Below are 14234 nucleotides of genomic sequence, written 5' to 3' on the forward strand. Positions count from 1 at the left end.
TACCTGATTTCAAACTATACTATAAGATCATAGTCACCAAAACAGCATGGTACCGGTATAAAAATAGGCATATACACCAATGAAACAGAATAGAGAACCCAGAAATAAACCCAAATACTTACAGCCAACTGATATTTAACAAAGTAAACAATATCATAAAGTGGGGAAAGGATACACTTTTCAAGAAATGGTGCTGGGATAATTGGCTAGCCACATGTAGGAGAATGAAACTGGATTCTCATCTCTCATCTTATACAAAAATCAACTCAAGATAGATTAAGAACTTAAATCAAAGACCTGAAACTATAAAAATTCTAGAAGATAACATTGGAAAAATCCTTATAAATGTTGACTTAAGAATTTCGTGACCCAAAACCCAAAAGCAAATACAATAAAAAACAAAGATAAATAGTTGGGACTTAATTAAACTAAAGAGCTTTTGCACAGCAAAAGGAACAGTCAGCAGAGTAAACAGACAACCCACAGAGTGGGAGAAAATCTTCACAATCTATACATCTGACAGAGGAGTAATATCCAGAATATACAACAAACTCAACTCAGTAAGAAAAGAAATCTCATCAAAAAGTGGGCTAAGGACATGAATAGACAATTCTGAAAAGAAGATAAACAAATGGCCAACAAACATGGAAAAAATGCTCAACATTACCAATGATCAGGGAAATGCAAATCAAAACCACAGTGTAACATAACCTTACTCCTGCAAGAATGGCTGTGATCAAAAAACAGTAGATGTTAGTGTAGATGCAGTGATCAGGGAACCCTTCTGTACTGCAGAGGGGAATGCAAACAGGTACAGCAGCTATGGAAAACAGTGTAGAGATTCCTTAAAGAACTAAAAGTAGAATTACTCTAGCTCCACAATTCACAATTGCAGAATTGTAGAACCAACTCAAATGTCCATCAATCGATAAGTGGATAAAGAAACTGTGGTATATTTATATTATGGAATACTACTCGTCCATAAAAAGGAATTAATTAACGGCATTTGCAGTGATCTGGATGAGATTAGAGACTGTTTTTCTAAGTGAACTAACTCAGAAATGTAAAATCAAACATCATATGTTCTCACTGATATGTGGGAGCTAAACTATGTGGACACAAACGTATAAGAATGAGACAATCGATTTTGGGGACTTGAGGGGAAGGATAGGAGGGGGTGAGGTATAAAAGACAACAAATAGGGTCCAGTATGTACTGCTTGGGTGATGGATGCACCAAAATCTCACAGATCACCACTAAAGAACTTACTCACGTAATTGAATACGTGAATTGAATACCACCTGTTCCCATCTGTTTAGTGGACACTAGAAATCTAACTTATGGAAAAAAAGAAAAAAAAAAAAAAGAATTGGCGTGGCGTGAGTGTCAATAACCTGCCTTTCTATTAAGTGTCCTGCAAGATGTGGATATTGCTGGTCTAGGGATCTCACTTTAGAAACCACTGATTTAGAGCATTGGGGAGGACTTGTCTCTGCTTCAAGGTCTTAGGAAGTCGGGATGGGGCGTTTGGTAGGGAGGGGGATGGAAGAAGATTGAAGAATGCTGATCATCTTGCTTAGTTACTGGAAGTGTTGACTAGCAAACTCTTGCAGTGTTAAACATTAGTAAAGCTGTTAATATTAGTTACTTTTATTAATGAGAATCAGAGAAAGTTAGGAGAGGAAACAGATTTGATTATTTCTTAATACTAGTCTTCTCTTCCTCTTCTGTTTCCTGCATTTATCTTGGACGTGTACCTTTCTCTTGCTCCTCATATAGCATAAATATAGATAGCCATGCTATCATTGTCTTTCAGAAATACAAAGAATGATGAGATGGTTTCTAAGGTTTCATGAAAAAGTTGTTACACCAATCAAGATTACCAATACAAAGAAAACCTCATTAATTTGGCTTCTACCTATTCAGATTTTGCAGCAGTTAGGAAGGACAGTGCTTAGGCTGAAATGTGCCTTTGCAGTATTTATACAGTGCGCCTAAAGCAAATCAATGACTTTAGGCTATTGCCTTGGAAATTTAAATTACTGTATGGAAACCTGCTTTAAATTTATTTCAGTACTGCTACTTACATATAAATGATTTCATGAGTAGAAATTTGTCTTATTTATTTATATAAGCGATTTTTAACTTATGATTAGTATTGCTAAGGCTTTATTGTTTTAGGATTGTATAATTCAGATTTCTTCACTTATTCGGGCAGAACTTTTACCCAGTTAGTCCAAATATCTGGTTTTGTTTTTAAATGTAAAGTGCAAAATTATCTGTACTCATCATTTTCTATTAGCTTCATTCACAGCATTATTTGGGAGGCATTGAAGATTGTCCCTGGTATCTTTTGTATTGAGTGGACACTAGAAATCTAATACGTGGCTCAAAGAAGAAAATGTGTTCTTCAAAGAGTTTCTTTTAATTTTGCACATAAAGCACATTTTCAAATGTTATTTTCCTTTGAATAATGCCCTGAGCTCAAATTTTCCTAGAATAAAACGCCCAACCAGGTAAAAGATTTAAGAGATCTAGGCCATGCTTACTCGATGAAATGCAGCAGAGTGGAAAATATCCTGTCTTGCCGGTTCAAGGATATTATAATTTTTCTGACCTGGTAGTTAAAAGGAATGAAATTATTTAAAGAACTGCTGTTATATAGGCATTAGCTTATTAGGAGTGGATTTTAATCGTTTGTGAAATTATATGTTAAAGTTTCTATCTGAAGGAATTAAAGTCTGTGATCTAAAGAATTATTGGGAAGCAAATGAGAAGCTATGTTAGAACTTCATTGTTTCTTTTCAACCCTTGTCCTCTTGCTGTGAAGACCAGCCTGAGTCAGATCATTGAGGATTAAGGATGAATGCATTATTCAGCACCCTGCAGCAGTTGGGTCAAACATCTTGGCTTTGAAAAGTTAGTCTTTTTGCTTAGTAAGCCTAGAAATTTCAGGTACAACTGCAGAATAAAAGTTCAGTATTCTGTTGATTAACGTGGTCTACTTGAAAACAGTCTGTGGCTCTTCTACATGTTTTTCCTCTCTATTCACGTATGATAGTGTCTTAAACCATTGCATGGGTTATCAGTGAACCATATTGACAGCTGCCATATGGTCAGGGAGATTGGTTCCCATGTAGTGTTCGGATGACCTCCATCCTTTCACTTGAAGAAGAGTTTTAACATGTTAAGGGGAAAAGAGGATATGTTTATTTTATTCTGGCAAATGGGAGTGTGGAGAAGTAAGGGAGCCTGTGATGACTCTATTGAGGCATAGAGTGAGGATTCTAGATCACATGCCCACTGAGGAGAAATATTCTTAATCCAGGTGTTAGCCAGAGAAGGAAACACTTTGACCAAGTCTTTTCAGGTTGATCTGAGTGAGTGGTGGTCTAGGAAGGGCTGCCAAGGCCTGGTGGAGAGGAGGCCTGGGCCTGATATCCAGGGGTCAGCTCTGCTGAAGATGAGGAAACAGCTGGTTTCTGCAGGCAACAGGAAAAGGAAAGAAAACCAGGTATATTCACAAGTATGTAAAAGGCAATGACAGAGTAACCAAACCTGGAGCAAAGTTATTTTTATACTTATTGTCTTAGAAATTTCTTTCAAAGGTTAGCTTATCTTCAAATTGAACCAGGCAATAAGTCCTAAACCAGGTATTTGGGATTTTACATACTTTGCATTTAACTATGTTTGTACTCCAACCTGGCCTCTGGAAAACTCTTCAGAAGAATCCTAGAGTGGTTAAAACTATCATTTCCATTTCCATCATCATCTACTACTGTTTATTAATTAGCCAAAGTCTTTGTGCTCTTGAAAACAAGTCTTTAATTAGCATTTACTTGTGTTTTTCCAGGTAGCCCAGCCATGACCCACAGGAATCTGACTTCTTCCAGTCTGAATGACATTTCTGATAAACCAGAGAAGGATCAGGTAAGCAAAATATTCTTGCTGCTTTGAAATGTAAGACAACATATGTCTAAAAGATGCTGAGAAAGGATTACGGGTGATGGTTGCCTCACTTAAAATGGACCTTTATGTGCAGACAACAGTTTGCACTTTTCCTGGGAGAAGGAGAAGCAGTGTATGAAGGAAGCTGGAATCAGAAGGAAAGAATTTGAGTCTACTTCAGCTGTTGCAGATGCATTCACTTGAGCTATTTAAGTTTTAAGAGTAATTGTTGTCTCAGCTTTAAAAAATAGTAGTAATCTCTGCCTTCTGTTTATTCTAGGGATTAAGTGAGATAATTTATGAAAAAAATATTTTGGTAAATTATGAAGAAATACTGGCCAGGCACAGTGGCTTATGCCTGTAATCCCAGCACTTCGGGAGGCTGAGGTGGGCGGATCAGTTGAGGCTGGGTTTTGGAGGCCAGTCTGGTCAACGTGGTGAAACCCTGTCTCTACTAAAAACACAAAAATTAGCCAGCTACAGTGCGCAGGCCTGTAATCCCAGCTACTCAGGAGACTGAAGCATGAGAATTGCTTGAACCTGGGAGGCAGAGGTTGCAGTGAGCTGAGATGACACCACGGAGCTCCAGCATGGGTGACAGAGGGAGATTTGTCTCTAGGAAAAAAAAAATGCCAAGAAATGCTGACATTGTTAACTTTTGGGGGATACTGTAGGGAAATATAATGACAGTTGTCTCGCTAGCTAAATATTTGTCTTTTAAAACGTATAGTTGAATGAAGAGCAATCAGGTTTTGAATATCTGTTTGCTTTCTTTTGAAGAGAATATGGTATGAACCGGGCCATCATTTTCCAGCTGGGTAAATATCTGTGCAAGAAAGTTATATTTTAAGAATATATAGTTTTTAAAATTATATTTTAAGAATATATTGAAAAATGGTTCCTAATTAAAATATTTCAAAGTTTTGAAGAAATGAAAGCAGCATATTTAAAAAATCATAGAAATCCTAGACCCTTTCCCTAGGGTTGGAGGGGAAGTAGCATATATTGGAAAGAAGGAAGGTGAAGCAAGAAAATTTGGTCTTGCTACTTATTCCAAAACTGGCTAGTTGTGTAATGATGGACAGCAGTTTTGTTCTATGCTAAATGGAAACTATAATACGTAACTCACCTCAGAAAATCAAATATCTGATTCTTGCTCTTTTACCATTTTGTCTTTTGATATAGTAGAGTGTGATTCCATTTGGCATCATGCTTGATATGCTGATTGTACAGTTTGCCCTCCATATCCATGGTTCTGCATCCATGGATTCAACCAACCATGGACAAAATGAAAATAAAATTGTGTCTGTGCTGAACATGTACAGACTTATTTTTCTTGCTGTTAGTCTCTAGTATATCATAACCACTGTTTATATGGCATTTATATTGTATTAGGTATTATAAGTAATCTAGAGCAATTTAAAGTGTTTAAGAGGATGTGTGTAGGTTATGTGCAAATAGTATGCCATTTTATATCAGGGACTTGAGCATTCTCCAGTTTTGTTACCTGAGAGGTCATGGAAGCAATGCCCCACAGGTACTGAGGCATGACTTGTTCTTTCTCTTTCTGTCTTTTAAGTAGGTGAGTTTGAAGATTCCTGTTTTCACAATTTTCTGTTTTTAGTTTTTTTATATTTTTTTCCCAAAAACCCGTATTCATGATGGTGTTCTTCTTTAACTGACAGCACTTGTAGTAGTGATGGAGGTTTATAGGCCTTGGTGAATTCTAAAAAGTACGGGAAGGGTGTACATTTCATTCCATCCAGACTCCTCCCCTCCCCTCCACCCCCACTTCACCCCCTCCCCTCCACCCCTTCCTTCCCTCCCTCCCTCCCTTCCTTGTAGTATCGTCATCTCAGATCTGAATTGCTAGAAAAGCTGTTGGAATCATTTCTTGTCCTCATTTTCTCTCAATTCAATATGTTTTTTACATTGTTGCCCTCATTTTTCTACTCTAGATTAAAAACAAATAATGGCTTCCCACCGTTTTAAGTTCAGGACTTCTTGATGACCTTTATGATGCTCTGAAATCTGATGTTATCTTCCTTATTTTCATTTATTCATTTGTGTTCCCCAGAAGAGGAACAGGTTTAGGTCAGGACTAATTACTTTCCTCCCTCTTCACATTGAGATACATTCTTGACTCCTTGAGCTGCTCCTCCTTCAGATGCTAATGTGAATTGTCACCTCCCTTACATCTGTCTACCTCTTGGAATGATCAGGAAGAAGAGAATTTAAATATGGGTACATTGGTAGATACCTACCTGTAGTGGAAAATGGAGAACCCAGGCCACTAGAAGTTTCCTTAAATCAATTTCATATACTTTGTCTCCATTCATTGTTTATCAACCATGCTGATTATTTGTAAGGCTTGCTATGGGTCTTAATACTGGATAAGGCAGTGTAGTAATTAGGCTTAGGAATAGCTTGTTGATGGAGCTTTTGAGGAAGGCTTCTTTTATTAAGGGCAGCTCTCCTCTTGCCAGGAATTTGACAAGAAGCAGCTGGTAAATGCTGACAGAGAAATTTACTAACTTACTGGGTCTTTTCATATCTGGACATATGTGGAAGAAATTTGATGGCTTAAGATGCACGTTACATCAAATTTTGATTCCAGTAGTAGAAGAAATATGTGGAACATTTTTTGTGGGTATTGATTTTGTTATAAGCCCCTAAGAATGGAGTCTTTAAAACCAGAATCCTCAGCGTATATCTCTAACATCTCATAGTCATCAAGGTTCATGTTAAGATGAAGCCAGGAGAATTTAATTTAGGAATGTTGTTCCTTTTTTTGTCAAAGCCAGCAAAGGAAGGTTGATGAATAAATAATTATAAGAGCAACTATTAATCTAATTTGTATCTTATGACAGTAGCTATAGTTAATCCAAAGAGTTCTTCAAAAGAGGAAGAAACTCCATTCTTTCTTCCTACCAGAGTTTGAAGAGAAGCTTTGTAACTAATCCATAATCTCTTCTACAACCAAAGGTTGAGGCACAGAAATCAAACTAACATTTTCAGTTTTTACACCTCCTATTTTGGTAAATTCAAAAATAAAAACTCCTGAATCATTTTAGGGTAATAAAAAGGAAAGTGGATTTGCAAGTAAGATGAAGCTGTGGTAAACCCTGGCTTTTACTTTTTTTTAACTTGTTTTTTCTCTGTTTGGACAGGAAAAAAAAAAAAAAAGGTTTCCAGGCTTATATTTGTTTTGAGAAAGTTTTCATAATTAATTAGCCAGTGTCCTGGAAGTGATCCTGGCAGGAAACTCAAATTTGTCTTGTGTGTTTGTCCAAGTTGGCCCCAAAAACTCCTATCCAAAAAATTTCAGTTTTCCCCAAAAACTGAAATTTTGGATTGACTGATTATTCTGCCTGGATACAATTTGAATAGTTGTGATGGTGCCTTGCAACCTACTGGAGCGATCTAACTTCTTAGTAGCACAAGGAATGGGCTTAATGTTCAGAGTTATGAAGAGGAACAGAATTGCTCTTTCTGACAGCTACATAGTGACAGAATTTTAGGGCATATTTTTTATGAGATTCTGTTTTGGGAAAACAGAAGAAACAAATCTGTGGGATGCATTTTTTCTTTCTGGCTTTGCCAAGCCTATGTACTTATGATTTCAGTAGCGGCTGCTTTATTGAAAAGTAGCTTAAAATAGTTAACAGCAGAAGAGCATAGCCAGAATTTAGGTGATTCAATGCTTCAACCATATTCCAACTTGGATGTTATATTTATTAAGCAGAAAAACACCTGTGGAGAAGTAGATTTAAAAAATACATCTGGAGTTCATCTAGTTGTAAATCTACATAAATAATCTCTTCTATTTTGTTGCTATGGAGTGGTTTTTTTTTACATTATCTAATTATCTTTCTTGATTATCTTTGATTTGTTTTTCCATTTCTTCTTATTCTTTTTCTGTTCTTTTAAAAATTTACATACATATGAGGTGCATGCTTATCAAATACATTGGTTTTAGTTACAGTTTTCATGTGAACATGGGTTCAGCTATGAGGATAAGAAAGAGCTTTTTCATCATTTTACCTCTTAGCTTTAACTCTTGTAGAAATACGTTGCTTAGTGTGCAACGACTTTAAAAAGGTTGACTTTTTCCAAGTTTATTAATAATACAATAACATCTCACAATTGCATGTCCAACCTGAAGTGAAATTGTAGTCTGTTAACTACAGTGGATACATTATGTAGAAATATCCTGCAGATTCTCAGGGGTACGCTTGAGGTCCATATAACCTTGTAACTGCTTATCTGGTTATTACTTCTGTGATATTCATTATTTAGCTAGCTAATCTGAGAATCTATTCCATAGATCTCATGGTGGAGTTTTACCTCAGGTTAATTTCTAAAGTATATTATAATTTTTAGTACTGTCTATTGCTTATTATGTTTAAATATATTTGGCTGCCTTGATTCCTATGTTTTAAGTCTTGGTCTTTTAAGAAATAGATGTGAATTTAAATATTTTGTCAGAAAGTAAGAGGATGAAACCATTAAACCATGTATAAGTTTAAAGTTGCTAAGCCACAACTATCTTAAAATGAAATGTAGAAGGAAACATCCTATGATTGAACAACCCCTAATCCTTTTCTTGCATATACATGATAGTCAACCCAGTCCACTGAGATGACTTCTTCTCATGGTTTTGAACATATAGTTCCATCACAGGGCTCACATAAAGCTTCTCTTAGCATTAATAGTTATTTCATGCTTATAGTGAAGGAAAAGTACAAAACCACCTCCTTTTCCTTTCCATGGCTCAGTCAAAAAAAACCTGCAGTTCACACTGAATAGGAGTGGTCTTACTTCACCTCTCAGAGGAGGTACAATGGCTAAGAAAGGTTCATGTTTTCTGAGGTTATAATAATTGTCTTAAGCATGTTTTCAGGGACCAGTGAGACATTGCTATGTCAGAGGAGCTCCAGACAGAATCACATCTGTGAAAACCTAAGAACAAAGGAGTGTTGTGAAAAGGTAGTTATGGTCTTTAGAGGTCCTTAGTCACTACAGTTTTGGTGACTTTGGTGAGCATCTCTCTGGCTCAGCAGCTACAGCTTTCCTTCAGCAAGGTGTCCCTGAGGGGAACTTGTATGGTTTTGATTATCTTTGGGCCCCTTTCACAGGGGCACAGCTTGTGCTTAGATAATTAGCAAAATATGTTTGTCATTATCTTTTCCCTCTCTACAAGAAATTTGGGTTAAGATAGCTTCCTTTTTCCATTCTTTGCTTCTCCCGTAATCTTAAAGCTTAAACAGTTGACAGTTATTGGTAGGGTTTGAGAAGCATTGGTATTAATACTGATTTAAAGAAAGTATGTGTTTTAAAATTGGGACTGTTGCATCTCTGCATTTGTTAAATACTTTTTTAAACAGTATTTGTCTGGAACATTAAACTAGTACTCGTTTAAGGCCAGGTTTTGTGTCAGCTTTAAAATGAAGCAGATGAGTGTATATAAAGTAAACTGAAGTCTGTCTTGTGTATTCATTTAGGACAAAAGGAGCGTTTTGTGAAATTTAGAGCTTTGGTTTTAAGTGACTGAAGCTACAATAAATTTGAATTCCTAAATCACCCATCACTGCATGTAGCTGTGATTTGAATTCATTCATTCATTCACTCAAAATGTATATTCTGTGCTAGAAAATGTTCTTAGTTGTGGGTTCCGTAAGTGAATGAAACAGATACATCTTTTGACTCAAGGAACTTCCATACTTTTGGGAAGAGACAGACAGTAAACAAGAAAAACAAGTAAATATGTAGGATAATTTTACATAATGAAAACTGCTATCTTGAAAATAAAGCAGGGCAATGTGGAGAGGTACAGGAAAACTATTGTAAGTAAGAGGGTTAGCTAGTGAGGAGAGGATCTGGAGAGAGAGGTTTCAAGGCTGAGCAAAAAGCAAGCGTAGAGGCCTAAGGCAAAAACGAAGATGGTGTATTCAAGAAACAGGAAAAAAATGTCATAAGTGGCTGGAGCAAATGTAGCAGGTGTGCAGCAGTAGATAAGGTCAGGAAAATATGCAGGAGGACCTTTTTATTTTATTCTAAGTACAGTGAGATACTCTTTTAGGATTTTTACCTAGAGAGTTGCATGCTCTGATTTGCATTTTAAAAAGCTCACTGGAAATGCAATGTGATAGGATGGAGGAATTTGCCAATGTTTTGGATCATCTGGTGTTATTCCTATATTAAGTACTGTATGAGTACCCTGGTGCATTAAAATGAGAGCTCACAGACCCATAGGAGCCCATTTCTTAATGTGTTAGCCATAGCTATTAAGACCTTATTACTATCAGCACAGGAAGTTCTTCTGTGCCATAGAAATATTGTAAGAAAGAAAAAGAGTTTCATAGTTAAAAGGTCATCCATGTACTGTTAATTATATTACATTATTAATTAGTGAATATTATTGAAATATTTAATGTACTAGAAGTGGGTGTAGGCCACCAAGAATAGCGAGATTGAATTTTTGAGTAATTATATCTGCACCTGTGGTCCTTTTGATGTTACTGTTGGCTAACATCAGGCATGCCACCTGGCTAATGACACATGACTCATGAAACCTTCACTGGGGGCCTCGCTAGAGGAATGGTGACAGGAAACCTTCTTCGTTTTTATGGTTCAGAAAGGAGCATCAGGATTTGTAGGAACAGGACAGCACAGCCAGAAAAGGGGTTCTGTGCCACATTCTCACCTGCGCCTATGAAAGAACTGAACTCCACTAGCACTGCATCCCTGTATTCGACATTTAACAAAGAAATTGTAGCTATTATGTATCTTAATAAACGGGCAATTTTACATTTGGTCACTTTTTTTCTCTTTTCAGTATGTATCATTCTGCCAGTATGCCAATACCAGGAATACATTTAGAATATATTTCAGAGAACAGTAGCATGCTGTCAATAATCTGCGATGGAGGTATACTCTCACATCACAAGTTACATACGTCTGACAAAGTCTTCATAAAAGAAATGAGTATTTCTTTTTGGAAGTGACAAATTGTTACAAAACCAGAAAACAGCAGTACCTTGTGATAAACACTCTTAAGAGTACAGTTTTAAAAACTTTATAGTAATTGTAAATATATACATGAATCATTCTTTATTTTTTTTCTCTTTGAGACAGAGTCTCACTCTTTTGGCCAGGCTGGAGTACAGTGGCATAATCTTGGCTCACTGCAGCCTCCACATCCTGGGCCTAAGATATCTTCTCATCTCAGCCTCCCTAGTAGTAGGGACTATAGGTGTGTATCACCTGCCCAGCTAATGTGTGTGTGTGTGTGTGTGTGTGTGTCTGGGTGTGTCTGTGTATACATTTATATATATATATATATAATTTTTTTTGGAAAGATGTACTTTTGCCATGTTGCTCAGGGTGGTCTTGAATTCCTGGGCTCAAGCAATCCGCCCGTGAGCCACTATGCCTAGCCGATGGAATCATTCTTTACTTACTATAGTAACATGTTATTATCCACAATATTTTTTAAAACTTTAGAATTTTCTGATTCAAAATACACAACAGTGCTGTCAAATTTAAACAAAGCAAAAATGAACAACGTAAAAAGTAGAAATTCTTAAATTTGAATCCTTCAAAGTAACTGCCATTAGCAGTTTGATGTTGAGTCTAATGAACTTTTCTGATACATGAATACTTATATATTTATATGTAAATAATAAAAAATGGGATTGTATTGTTCTAAAATTTGATTTTTTTTAACCTAACAATATAATGGATACCTACCTCATTCTTAAAGGCCATATAGTATATCATATTTTACTGAAAGTCTTCTGTGACTAGATAGGAGTTATTTTTAATTCTCTGCTGCACAAATAAGCCTTTAAGAAGTACCCTTATTGTAATTTTTCTCCATTGTTTCAGGAGTATTTCTGGAGGAGAAATTTTTATAAGTGGAATTGCTGGATTTCTGTGTATTGCAAATTTAATTACCTTCCCAAAAGATTGTAGGAGTTGTGTCCTAGATCTCTTAAACACTTTATTAAATTCTCCTCCACTGCTAAGATACTATTTGTCGGTCAGATTTGAGTTTATTCTTTGTGTTTCACTTCACTAAAAGCTTAGCGACTCAAAGTGAAAAGAATCTCAGTATCTAGTGTTTGCCTCCCAACTCATTTTGGGGGTTTATGTCAGAAGCTTAAAGTATAGAAATAAAAACCAGGCTTATTTTCCTGGTCTAATTTGATGTCTGAGCTAGCTAATCACTCATAGTCTGAAGTAAGGAGGTGAAAAGTGCAGTGGCTGTAGACTTGGCCACCTGTCTGTTTCTTCTTGCTTTGACTGAAGATGTTGCTGTTTCCATCTCTGAGAGGGCTTTTCAGGCTCTGTGAGAATTTCCTTGGCAACCAAAAAATGGCTTCATCTCAAGAGCCCTTCTTGGTGGTCAGCATTTGGAATCAAAAGAAAAATTGCAAAAGGAGTTGGACAAGTGTTCCCTTTGAACATTATTCAACACATTTGCAGCTTGGAGCTACATTTCCTTCCTTTTCTTCCCCCAACCCCCAAGAAAATTTTAAGTGAACATACATCTAGACTGCACAGTTAGTTAAATAAAAAGCTTATATCTTATCTGGAGTGCTAGATTAGGAGCTTTGAAGGAGTGTTGTTAACTGAAACGGCTAATAAAAAGATCAGCCAACAATTTTTTTTTTTTTAACATGTTGGGCCATATTTGCAGATTCTACCACTCCCCAATTTCCCTCTCAGTAGGGAATCTCTGCAGAGTAAATTTATGAAGAGGTCACACCATGGGAGAAAGCTTTTCCTGTTCTTTAGAAAGAGAAGAGCTTCTCACTGTTTCCAGCTCACTTGTCTGATTGATCTGGTAGCTAGTTGATTTTGTGTGCCTCAGCAGAATCTCATGACCTTATCAGTCACCAGCAGAGCTTCCTGATTTCTCCATGTGTTACCTACCAATGGGCTGGTTTCACTCCTTAGAACTGAACTGAAATGAAAATAACAATTCTTCTTCTTCTTTTTTTCTTTTTTTGCCAGCATGTTAAAAGGGCAGCAGTAATGTTTCCTACAGTCTGAAAGCCAGTGATTAATCATGCCAAGATGACATTCCTGCCTAATCAATGTTCCATGCATACACATATAAGAGGGTAGGAAGTAACTGAGTCATCGCATAGGGAGTGATTGTAAGCTTTGTACCTCAAAATTATCTGTACTGTTGATCACTAGGTAGCTCAATCTGATAGTATTGAGTCTATTTCTATGTAAGCAATAATTAACAGCTAGTATAGTTTGGACACCTACTTACAACTAATGCTTTGGGGTTGGTGATGGGAACTCTGTTTTACATATTTGGCAAACTTGAGGCATGAAGGGATTAAGTAATTTCCCTAGAGTTAAATAGCATTTAAGTGGTAGAGCTGCATTCTGATCCTAGCGCCTCTGCTCTTAGTGCGTATAATGAGTTCTGCCTAGTTGGATTAGGGTCTTTTTAGGTCCCTGAAAGCTACAATGGAATGGACAGATGTTCAATCAATATTTCTGGCCTTTGGTTTGTCTTTGAGGGACACATCATGCTGAATAGGCTAATTACCAGAGTTACTATTAAGAAATGAGTAATTAAAGAAATTTTAAAGGTCTTATGGTGACTGCATGGATATTTCTGTTGCCACAGTGATTAAAATACTCAATGTTACGTGCTGACACTGTAGATGTGATTGGTGAAAGTCAGTGAAAAAAGACTGATGTAATAAAAAAAAGTATAATATATGATCTCAGATTGTGAGTTTATATCTTAGCTGATTATTCACACCAAATAAACCGTGGTGCTGATAGTAAAGTGCAACTAGAGTTCAGTGAAAGACAACTCTGTGGGCCAAAGCCATCAATCAAAGAGAAACCAGGGACTTTAAAAGCATCTTTCCATTCTGGAGAACAACAACAACAACAAAAAACCAGAAGAAAAGAGTTTTAACCAAATTAAACATTCTTCCTTGGATAAAAGGCTAGGTAAGAGATGAGAGAAATAAATTGGAATGCAGCTGTCTAGACTTTAACAATACAAGTAAAAGGCTTAGTTCATCTAATAAATGGAAAATATTAAAACTTTTAGAATTATTTGAAATAATAGTCTAAAACTTTCCAAATTAGAGGAAATACAACATTTGAATGTTATTTTTTTTGTAGTTAGTATCATGTGTATAATTAGTAAAAGTAGATGAGCTAGTTGACTTGTCCACAGACCACAGTGAATAGAAAGTTACAACACACTTGATTTACAGATCTTCACTTGTGCTTTGCTAAAG

At 36.3% G+C, this 14234-nt stretch overlaps 1 protein-coding gene across 7 annotated transcripts in view; it reads left to right on the plus strand.

Moving 5' to 3' along the window:
• Positions 1-14234, plus strand: part of SLC4A4 (solute carrier family 4 member 4) — a 500506-nt gene that overhangs the window by 306937 nt on the left and 179335 nt on the right. For all 7 annotated transcript variants that reach the window (XM_074396248.1, XM_074396247.1, XM_039468271.2 and 4 more), the window contains one exon: positions 3854-3930. In XM_074396248.1, the coding sequence (XP_074252349.1) occupies positions 3854-3930 (77 nt within the window). The remainder of the gene's footprint in view (positions 1-3853; positions 3931-14234) is intronic.

Source organism: Saimiri boliviensis, chromosome 3 (assembly GCF_048565385.1).
Source record: "Saimiri boliviensis isolate mSaiBol1 chromosome 3, mSaiBol1.pri, whole genome shotgun sequence".
Classification (NCBI taxonomy): domain Eukaryota; kingdom Metazoa; phylum Chordata; class Mammalia; order Primates; family Cebidae; genus Saimiri; species Saimiri boliviensis.